We start from the raw sequence: 11,847 nt of genomic DNA, 5'->3' as shown, positions 1-11,847 counted from the left end.
TAGTACAGTTCACTCACATTCCGTACCCAGAGCCAGTTGATGTCAAATGATTTAAGAGCTACCCAACCATTAATAGTTACATATTAATACAACAAATTAATCTTTGATGCAACATTTAATGGCAACTATATTATTGAATGTCCAATCCTTGCACTGTAATACCTGTAGTTTCATATTCATATACCAGTAAGTTTTGATAAAACGGCTGATAGACCTACATAACTGAATAGTATGGCTGGAGCAGTACCTGTCTTCCCATATCAGTTTAGACTAACCAGCCCATTCAAGAGCTACTATATGTTTATCACATTCCTTAATGCAGTGGCTCATATAATCAACATATTGATTATTCAAAACGAGACACTTAAAATAATGAATCAATGAAGTGGAGTATTCAAATGGCTTTATTTCCCCCAAACTATACTTTTTATAAATAGTGCAAATACAATATTTAAAGTAAATGATTAGATCTTCAGCACAAACAAAGAAATGCAATAAACTGAACTCCACAACTGAACGCCACTCACTTCTCCCCCACTCAAAGTGTAAACACATGCTGTACCATTTTAGAATAAAATTCAAGAATAAAATGTAGAGGAAAATAAAATGACTGAAAATATTTGAGGCCTCTGATAGAAACAAGCATCCTGTCAAAACTATTTTCAAAAATGAAACATTCACTATTCGTTTATCCATTTTTATCTTTTGTCAAAAAAAATTCAAAAATCTGCTGTAGGCAACATCATTAGTCTGTCCCCCAAATTGACTGTTTTTGGCATCACATGACCACTGTGAGGCTACAAACTGTGAATGTAATTTGTAAGTTAGTATGATGAAGATATGTTGCTTGAGAATAATTATGACACTCCACTCCAGCAGTGGAGCACAGATATAAGATACATACTTTAAAATGTCTGAATTGATTTTAGTCATTGGCAAGAATGAGAATTTTGTTTCTGTGACTACACAGACAGCTAATTCACAAGGACATCAGGGATTATCTGTGAAAGCAAAAAAAAACCTAATTAATTAATTAATTAATTAATACAGAACACGGAATCCTGGAACAGTGCTTGGTTGCGTTTAACATGCATTTCTCTGGCTTTTCTCAGTCTACATGGTATGTGTTCATTAGATTCAACTTTCACTCATTTCAATTCACTCGTTTCCATTTTTCAGCAAAGCTTCCAGAACTTTACTTCCAGGTACTCAATCTGCATTCATTAGACTGTAACATTACGGTAAAGTACTTAAAATGCATACTTTTAAGAGAACAATTGGGTGTTTAGGCCAAAAGTAAACTCAAGCAGGTGGACAGAACAGTAGGTGCACATAATTCACTTAAAGTGATTCTGTAAATGACTCTGTAACCTAAGGAGAATTTTCTATCCTAACCAAAACAACAACAAAAAAGAAACAACCCAAAAAAAAGAGTCACAAAACACAAAACACCTGCTGCCTAACCTTTACATTACCGACCTTGGGGGCGGCCTGTAGCGTAGTGGTTAAGGTAAATGACTGGGACACGCAAGGTCGGTGGTTCTAATCCCGGTGTAGCCACAATAAGATCCGCACAGCCATTGGGCCCTTGAGCAAGGCCCTTAACCCTGCATTGCTCCAGGGGAGCAGTATCTCCTGCTTAGAATAATCAACTGTATGTCACTCTGGATAAGAGCGTCTGCCAAATGCCAATAATGTAAATGTAATGACCTATGGGACCTTGAGGGGTTTCTCCTTTATGCCCCATAGCATGACATCAGTTTAGACTTTCCTGTTTTTTATCTACCCAAAGGTCCCTATAGGGCAATCTAAAAGAGTACCAAAGATTCATTCAATAAATAAAAAGAAAAACATAAATATGTGATAGGTTAAGTGGACTCAACCCGTCAAAGTTAATCCAAAACAAAATAGTTTTCACCTCCTCTTCTTTTCCCACTCGGATTGTCAGTATGCAGTACACGTTTCGATACGCTCGTTGAAACGCACGAAACAAACATGTGTATGTTTGATATGTATGAAAAGGCAGTGTATTTATGTGCCGGAGTTCATTACCCAACATTCCATGGCAAGACCTTTTGTGTGTGACAAACTGTACACACCACCATTTTCTTTTCAAAAACAGTCACTGTGGGAGGAGCGCAGTAACAGCTGACGACAACAAGTCCATTTTTGTGCAGAGCAAAACCTCCCCAGTCAATTGTGGCCCTGAATTGCAGGCGTGGGGTTGGGGGTTGATAATGGCACCAGACCTCCCAGCTGAAGGAAGACATGGCAGTGACTTCACAGCAGGTTCCAGGCACACATATAGGTGGGGAGGTGGGGGTCAGGGTCAGGGTGTAAAACTGGAATCGCCCCGTCACTGCAGCAAACATTTCTCCTTACGGCTGTACTTCTTACGCCTCTGCTCCAGCCCCCGCTCTAGCCTCTCGTCTTCCTCCAGGGCGCTGTGTACCAAGCACAGAGATAGACCACAGTGGAGCATATATTACATAGAGATATTATCAGTCACTATGTAGAATATATTACATACAGAGATATTATCAGTCACAGTGGAGCATATATTACATACAGAGATATTATTAGTCACAGTGGAGCATATATTACATACAGAGATATTATCAGTCACAGTGGAGCATATATTACATACAGAGATATTATCAGTCACTGCATAGCACAGAGATAGCACGGAGACCACAGTGGAGCATATATTACATACAGAGATAATATCAGTCACTGTGTAGAATATATTACATAGATTATTGTGCATATATTATAGATATTCTCAGTGTATAGCGGTCTCAGTCACCATAGACCAGACCGGGGGAGGTACTATGAAGTGAGATTATGGGGTTAGCAAACTAATCTAAGGTCTAACCCTGGGTTTTCCCTATCATAAAGCTCATGTACTATAATCAGGGTATGTCACCATCGTAAAGTATGCAGCAAGGCTATCCTGGTCTGGGGCAGGTTATGTCCAGGCAATAAGACTGAAACACATAAAAGCATCGGCCTTCCTTCGACCAATCAACTCATTAGAGAAAGGCCTCTCCCCAGGACGTTCCCATCGAGCTTCTGTGTTTTTGCTGGGAAGAGATCTAATTAATTGGTTGGCTTTCTCCATGGTTACACTATATGAAAGACATAGGCTAGATTCTGAACGGAGAGAATACAGTAGCCAACGTGATGCAAGCTTCTAGAACCCTACGTGTCAATATCTACTTAATCCCTTATGGGCGGCTGCAACCTGTGCATTACATCTCCTTTAACAGATGGATGCGACCAGCACGTTATGTCTCCCTTAACAGACGGATGCTACACCAGTGTTGTATTTGATCATACGACCATTGACCATTGAAATTCATTGTGATTCCTAGGCCTTTCGATGGGTTTTCTTAGTCCATAATGGGTTAATATAAGTATTGAGTTGAAAATTAAACTTTGTTGTGAGTTTAAGAATAAACTGTAAGTTTTAGGAGCTCTAGAATGTGTAGCTGTGCCTTGCTGAAAAAAATAATTAAAGCTACACTTGGAAACAGCTGGTAGCTGGTTGACCAGTTAGACTAGCTCCATAGTCAACATGGTTTGACCAGCTCAAGCTATGTTTATCATAAATACCAATATCTGGTATTTCAAGCTGGTCATAGCTGTAGTCACAGAGATAGTGTAACATAGTGTCAGCGTAACACAGAGATACACTTTTTTGGTCTTGGTGCAGCCTGTGCGTGGGTGTCAGCCTGTGTCTCACCCCCTCTCTTTGGCGTCCAGGTCTCGAACCAGCTCGTCTCTCTGGTTGACCAGCGATACCAGCTCCTGCAGCAAGAGCTGCTCCCTGCGCTTGTGGGCCTCTGTCTTCTTCCCGTCTGGACAGAGAAAGAAAAGGGAGGGAGAGGGGGGAAGGGGAGAGGGAGGGCGAGTGAGTGTCACGTTTCAGGTCTGTCTCACCATGTTTTATGTTGATTTATGTTTATTCATGTGTCTTAGTCACGTAGTGTCTTATCATGTATTATGTTAGTCTAGGTTTGTCATGTTGTTTAGTTTATTTCTTGTTACGATTTATTTTCTCGTCATGTCTAGTTATGTCTCGTTACGATTTATTTTCTTGTCATGTCTAGTTATGTTTTCGTACGATTATATTACCTGGTTATGTTGAGTGATTATCGTCTTAGTTTCGCTTTGTGTTATGTTTCGATGTATGTTTATTGTTACGTTAACTGGTCGTTGTTATGCATACACTTTTACATGTTTTTCCGCAAACCTTGCGTTCCGCCTTTTCTCTCTCTCTCTCTCTCTCTCGTTCTGTCCTTCACTCCCCTTATGTTTCTATTTGTCTATTTACTAAAACTACTAACGCTAGATCAGGATTGGGTAGAAACTAACAAGACTAATCATGTGTTCATGTTACCTTACGTTTCTCGTGCATGTCACTTACTAATTTACTAATGCTAGGGCAGGATAGGTTTATTACTAACGATTACTAATCTCCTTGTTAAACTTGTCATCCATCGCACCTGTTTTCCATTTCCTTGCTACGCTCTTACTAATTGTCTACACCTGTCTACACCTGCATTTATAGCCCAGTCGCGCAACTGTTCACGGCGAAATTGTCTGCCTCTGTTTTTTCACGCAACTCTTGAGCATTATTTACTGTTTGATTACACGTTACGATCCACGCCTGTTTACTGACCATCGACTATTGATTTCTGTTTTGTGACCTTCGTTTTGTTTCTCGACTACGTCCCCGCCTACCGTTTTTGTACTTTTGCCCCGCTGATTGTTTCATGGTTTCGACTCCCGCTTCGCCCACGACTACGCCTCTGCCTGCCGTCCGCCTGTTCATCTGCCCCGCTGACAGCTCTCCTGCTACCGGACCTCCCTGCACGCCTACCGACTACGAGATTGCCTCTTCCCTCGGCACCGTGCTTTTTGTTTGTTTTGTATTTGTTTGGCTGGATCTTCGTGTATGGACTTTGCTTGTATTGACTACGCTCCTGGGACTCGTCCCGAATAAAGCCCTAACGGGACTTTATTTTACTATTGTATCTGAGTCGTGCATTTTGGGTCCAACCCCCACGCACCCGTCTCAGAACAATTTCGCCACTATGGACCCTGCTGACTCAACTGCCATGTTCCACGCCCTCCAGGAACAAGGAGCCATCGTCCGGCAGCATTCACAAGGAATCTCCGAGCTTCACCTAGAGATTCGTGAACTGTGTGCAGAGATGAGGAGGCTCGCCGTTGCGGTCCTGCCACAACCACGGGAGGAAGCCACCCACCCACCCACTTCCCCGGCGGCCAACCCCTCGGGAGCCTGGCAATTCCGGGAGCCCCAACAACCCCCCCCGGAGAGGTTCGGTGGAGAACCTGAGAGGTGCAAGGCGTTCCTACTCCAGTGCGAGTTTGTATTCAGACAACAGCCCCAGACCTACAACAGCGACGACCGTCGGATTGGCTATGTGATGGGACTACTCAAGGGGAGGGCGTTGGATTGGGCTACGGCGGTGTGGTCCGGGGATTCTTTCCCTCCCCGTTACCCAGCCTTCGCCGACGAGATTCGAAAGGTGTTCCAACACGCATCCAGCGACCAGGAGCCATCCCAGAGACTGATTGCTCTGCGCCAGGGACGGAGGACCGCGGCAGACCACTCCATCGACTTCCGCACCCTCGCAGCAGCTACTAGTTGGAACGATGCAGCTTTGGCGAATCTCTTCCTGGCCAGCCTGAGCGAGACGCTCCAGGACGAGTTGGCGCGACTGGACCCCATCACCCAGCTCGACCAACTCGTGCGCACCACAATCCGCCTGGACAACCGCGCCAGACAACGCCGGTCGGAGAGACCGATCCTTCCCGGCAACCCGTACCCCAGGCAGGGCCCAAGTCCTCGACGAGAGGAGCAGCAGTCGGAGGGATCCGAACCCATGGACCTGTCCCGGGCCGGTACCAGGGTCTCTACCGAGGAAAGAGCACGCCGCAGAACCACCGGTTCGTGCTTCTACTGTGGGAGGCCGGGTCACACCCAGGCTCGGTGCTCCTTCAGGACCAGGCGACCAGTAGAGGTGAGAGCAGTCGACAGGCATGAGGGTGCCGACAGAGAGAACCATCGTCCCACGCTCACCACGCTGTTGATTCTTCCCGACAGAACAACCCGGATTAACGCGTTGGTGGATTCTGGAGCGGACGCCAATCTCATCGACGAAATGTCCGAACTGAACATTCCCACCCTCCCTCTACCCCACCCTGAGAATGCGCGGTCGCTGGATGGAAGGACCTTCTGCCGCATGACGCACATTACCATTCCCTGTCAACTGGTCATTTCTGGGAACCATCGAGAGATGATCCAGTTCCGCGTCATCCAGTCCCCCAATGACCAACTCATCCTGGGATTACCCTGGCTCCAGAAACACAACCCCACGATCAACTGGAGTTCCAATCAAGTTCAAGCCTGGGATTCTAGATGTCATCTGTCCTGCTTGCGTTCCGCTCCACCACCAGCAGAGGGAGCACCAGCTCCACCACAGACTCCCAAGCCCTCCCTGGAGAGGGTTCCCACACCTTACCATGACCTGGGCGCAGTATTCTCCAAGATACAAGCTCAGTCTCTGCCGCCTCATCGACCCTACGACTGCGCCATCGAGCTCCTTCCTGGTTCGTCACTTCCCTCAAGTCGCCTTTACAACGTCTCCAGACCTGAAAGGGAGGCTATGGAGACATACATCCGTGACTGCCTGGCTAACGGACTAATTCGCCCTTCTTCCTCTCCCGTCGGTGCGGGATTCTTCTTCGTCCAGAAGAAGGATGGCTCCCTACGCCCGTGCATCGACTACAGGGAGCTGAACAACATCACGGTGAGGAACAAGTATCCTCTGCCCCTGATGGACTCCGCGTTCCACCCACTTCACGAGGCCACCATCTTCACCAAGCTGGATCTTCGCAACGCGTACCACCTGGTCCGGATCCGTGAGGGCGATGAATGGAAGACCGCCTTCAATACCTCTCTCGGACACTTTGAATACCTGGTCATGCCATTCGGCCTCACCAATGCTCCTGCTGTGTTCCAGGCCCTGGTGAATGACGTTCTTCGGGACTTGTTGGGTCGCCATGTGTTCATCTACCTGGATGACATCTTGATCTACTCCACTAATGCCAAGGATCATGAAAACCACGTCAGGCAAGTTCTACAAAGGCTTCTAGAGAACAAATTGTTTGTCAAGGCAGAGAAGTGCGTCTTCCACTCCGACACAGTTGAGTTCCTTGGGTTTATCCTTGAGAGGGGACAGATCAGGGCGGATCCCAAGAAGATTCTGGCGGTCACCGACTGGCCCACACCCACCTCACGCAAGGACTGGCCCACACCCACCTCACGCAAGCAACTCCAGCGCTTCTTGGGATTCGCCAATTTCTACCGTAGGTTCATCCGTTCCTATATTCAAGTGGTCTCCCCCCTAACCAAGCTCACGTCCCCAGCGGTGCCATTCCGGTGGAGCCCCGAAGCTGAGACGGCTTTCACCAAGGTCAAGAGACTGTTCGCTTCCGCTCCCATCCTGGTACACCCCGACCCCACCCGCCAGTTTGTGGTCGAGACAGATGCTTCCGACACAGGGGTGGGAGCAGTGCTCTCTCAGGTGGGCGGCCGCTGACAACCGACTACACCCCTGCGCCTTCTTCTCCAAGAAGCTGTCCCCGGCGGAGAGGAACTACGACGTTGGAAACCGTGAGCTGCTGGCAGTCAAACTGGCGCTGGAGGAGTGGAGACATTGGCTGGAGGGGGCCGAGAAGCCGTTCATCGTTTGGACCGACCACAAGAACCTGGCATACCTCCAGACAGCCAAAAGGCTGAATTCTCGACAGGCGAGATGGGCGCTGTTCTTCGGGAGGTTCAACTTCTCTCTGACCTACCGTCCAGGTTCGAAGAACGTTAAGCCCGATGCCCTGTCCCGTCAATTCAACACCTGTTCTGAGCGTGAGATCCCCGAGAACATCCTTCCTACCTCCTGCACCATCGGATCCGTCACATGGAAGATCGAGGCGGTGATCCAGAGGGCTCTACGGGAGGAGCCCGATCCCAGGTCCAACCCCGGATTACGCCTATACGTCCCCTCAGCCGCTCGGACACAGGTGCTGCAATGGGCCCATTCATCCCTCCTTTCCTGCCATCCCGGCTTTACCCGCACCTTGGCGGTGCTGAAGCGGAGATTCTGGTGGAGTGCCATGATCCCCGACACCAGACGCTTCATCAAGGCCTGCACCACATGCGCCAGAAGCAAAGCATCTCACCAGGCCCCTGCTGGACTGCTTCAACCATTGCCGGTGCCCAGCCGACCCTGGAGTCACATCGGAGTGGACTTCGTGACCGGACTTCCCCTTTCCGAGGGTAACACCACCATCCTCACGGTGGTGGACCGATTCAGCAAAGCGGCACACTTCATCCCCCTGGCTGGATTGCCCACCGCCCAAGAGACCGCGGATGTTCTGGTGAGGGAGGTGTTCCGCATCCACGGACTTCCATCGGACATCGTATCTGACCGCGGTCCCCAATTCATTTCCCAAGTCTGGAAAGCGTTCTGCGTGGCCCTCGGGGCCACAGCTAGCCTCTCTTTGGGCTACCACCCTCAATCCAATGGCCAAACTGAGAGGGCCAATCAGGACCTGGGGGCCGCTCTACGCTGCGTATCGGCCAAGAACCCAGCCGGCTGGAGCAAGATGCTTACCTGGGTGGAGTACGCTCACAACACCCTACCCTGCGCTGCCACCGGGAAATCACCTTTTGAGGTCTCCCTGGGCTACCAACCTCCACTGTTCCCTGACCAAGAAGCCGAGATCGCTGTTCCCTCCCTCGCCATCCACATGAAACGATGCGCCAAGGTTTGGAGGGATGCCAAGGCCGCGCTGCTAAGCACGGCAGACCGCAATCGGCGTTTTGCTGATCGCCACCGCACTCCAGCTCCAGTCTACAAACCAGGTGACTCCGTCTGGCTGTCCACTAAGGACATTCCCCTCCAAGCCACCTCTCACAAACTGCAACCCCGCTTTATTGGTCCCTTTAAAATCCACAAAATCATCAATCCTTCCTCTGTTAAACTGTCACTCCCTGCTTCCCTTAAGATTCACCCCACATTCCATGTTTCATGTATTAAGCCCGTATCCTCTCACCCCATATGTCCCCCGGATCCCCCACCACCTCCCCCCCGCATTATTGACAACCACCCCGCATTCACGGTTAAGAAGCTCTTGAACATTCGTAAGAGGGGCCGTGGGGTGCAATACTTGGTTGACTGGGAGGGCTATGGCCCTGAGGAGCGTTCCTGGGTCGCTCCCAGTCTCATTCTGGACAAATCGCTCATCAGAGACTTCCATCGTGACCACCCTGATAAATTCCAAGGACCGCCAGGAGTCGGTCGTTAAGGGGGGGGTCCTGTCACGTTTCAGGTCTGTCTCACCATGTTTTATGTTGATTTATGTTTATTCATGTGTCTTAGTCACGTAGTGTCTTATCATGTATTATGTTAGTCTAGGTTTGTCATGTTGTTTAGTTTATTTCTTGTTACGATTTATTTTCTCGTCATGTCTAGTTATGTCTCGTTACGATTTATTTTCTTGTCATGTCTAGTTATGTTTTCGTACGATTATATTACCTGGTTATGTTGAGTGATTATCGTCTTAGTTTCGCTTTGTGTTATGTTTCGATGTATGTTTATTGTTACGTTAACTGGTCGTTGTTATGCATACACTTTTACATGTTTTTCCGCAAACCTTGCGTTCCGCCTTTTCTCTCTCTCTCTCTCTCTCTCGTTCTGTCCTTCACTCCCCTTATGTTTCTATTTGTCTATTTACTAAAACTACTAACGCTAGATCAGGATTGGGTAGAAACTAACAAGACTAATCATGTGTTCATGTTACCTTACGTTTCTCGTGCATGTCATTTACTAATTTACTAATGCTAGGGCAGGATAGGTTTATTACTAATGATTACTAATCTCCTTGTTAAACTTGTCATCCATCGCACCTGTTTTCCATTTCCTTGCTACGCTCTTACTAATTGTCTACACCTGTCTACACCTGCATTTATAGCCCAGTCGCGCAACTGTTCACGGCGAAATTGTCTGCCTCTGTTTTTTCACGCAACTCTTGAGCATTATTTACTGTTTGATTACACGTTACGATCCACGCCTGTTTACTGACCATCGACTATTGATTTCTGTTTTGTGACCTTCGTTTTGTTTCTCGACTACGTCCCCGCCTACCGTTTTTGTACTTTTGCCCCGCTGATTGTTTCATGGTTTCGACTCCCGCTTCGCCCACGACTACGCCTCTGCCCGCCGTCCGCCTGTTCATCTGCCCCGCTGACAGCTCTCCTGCTACCGGACCTCCCTGCACGCCTACCGACTACGAGATTGCCTCTTCCCTCGGCACCGTGCTTTTTGTTTGTTTTGTATTTGTTTGGCTGGATCTTCGTGTATGGACTTTGCTTGTATTGACTACGCTCCTGGGACTCGTCCCGAATAAAGCCCTAACGGGACTTTATTTTACTATTGTATCTGAGTCGTGCATTTTGGGTCCAACACCCACGCACCCGTCTCAGTGAGAGGGGAAAGCGAGAGTGAGGCAGAGGCAGAGAGAGAGGGGAAGAAGAGAGAGGGGGAGAGAGAGGGAGAGTAAGAGATAGGGGGAAGATGAGAGTGAGGGAGAGGAAGAGAGAGGGAAAGAAGAGATAGAGGGGAGAAGGGGAAAGGGAGAGAGAGAGAGGGGAGAAGGAGATACATAAAGAAAAGGGAGGAGTGTGAAAAGAGTGCCAATGAGATGAGTGGAGAGGGAGAGGAGATACAGGGGAAAAAAGAAGGGAAGAGCAGATGAGAGCAGGGGAGAAAGTGGGGAAAGGGTTTACTTTTCAATCGATGGATTTCAAATACATTTGGATTGGAGCTGATTTTAACTGAATTTTGAGTGCCTGGTGGTTTTTGTTCAACCAGATTCTTCGGGACTTCATTACCCAGAACAGTCAGTCAGGCAGATATGCATTTACATCAGTTACTGAAGGAAAGGAAAACCTGAAACCTCCATGATGCTGACTCAATATGACCTATACTACTGTATTTCTGCTACAGATAACCCAGGGTGTTAGCTGTAGTGCCCCCATGTCTGTATGCATTGAGTTGCTGATTACATATTTATTTCCATTAAATGGTAAATTAGGCTTCTCCTTCACCCATTCATACACACACTCACACACCAACAGTGATAGGCTGCCATGCAAGGCACCAACCAGCTCGTCAGGTGCATTTGGGGGTTAGGTGCCTTGCTCAGGGACACTTCGACACACCCAGGATGGGATCGAACCAGCAACCCTCTGTCTGCCAGACGACTGCTCTTACCACCTGAGCCAATGTTGCCCCCATTAAGAAGCTGGTGCCCAGGTCTACCTACTACAGTGGTCACTGAGTGAATGTTGAGTGATTATTTCAGTATCGACAGTGATGGGTGTGGGTTATACCAGAAAGGCGTTGTTTATTTAGCAACAGTGAACTTGTTGCAACCTTCAGGAGATACATGCACAACTGACTTCCCTATATCCTATTTCTATGTAAAGTACGATTCTAAGAAAAGACACAGTAAAGAAAACAAAAAATCCCATGACTGTGGTTATTGGGTAACTTTGTGCTGAACACCACCCCTGTGCCCCATATTGCTTAAATTAACAACAGGGTGAGAGCAAGGAGATGAATCAGTGTATTGCACATACACACTCCCTCATCATCTATTTATCATAATTCATAATTTACACTTTATCATAAACGACTGTTCAGTACTTAAAGACGAAGGTCTAACCCTGTTGGGTAATTTGTCCTCTGCATT

At 47.7% G+C, this 11,847-nt stretch overlaps 1 protein-coding gene across 10 annotated transcripts in view; it reads right to left on the bottom strand.

Annotated features, from left to right (window-relative positions):
* Positions 1 to 386: 386 nt before the first annotated feature.
* Positions 387 to 11,847, bottom strand: part of ehbp1l1a (EH domain binding protein 1-like 1a) — a 58,765-nt gene continuing 47,304 nt past the window's right edge. For all 10 annotated transcript variants that reach the window (XM_061235588.1, XM_061235595.1, XM_061235590.1 and 7 more), the window contains 2 exons: positions 3,746 to 3,860; positions 387 to 2,444 (listed from right to left, as the gene is read on the bottom strand). In XM_061235588.1, coding sequence (XP_061091572.1) covers positions 2,357 to 2,444; positions 3,746 to 3,860 — 203 coding nt within the window. In that variant the 3' untranslated portion in view covers positions 387 to 2,356. The remainder of the gene's footprint in view (positions 2,445 to 3,745; positions 3,861 to 11,847) is intronic.

Source organism: Conger conger, chromosome 3, assembly GCF_963514075.1.
Source record: "Conger conger chromosome 3, fConCon1.1, whole genome shotgun sequence".
NCBI lineage: Eukaryota > Metazoa > Chordata > Actinopteri > Anguilliformes > Congridae > Conger > Conger conger.
The sequence above is the reverse complement of the archived record's forward strand: the minus strand, read 5'-3'. Positions and strand labels throughout refer to the sequence as shown.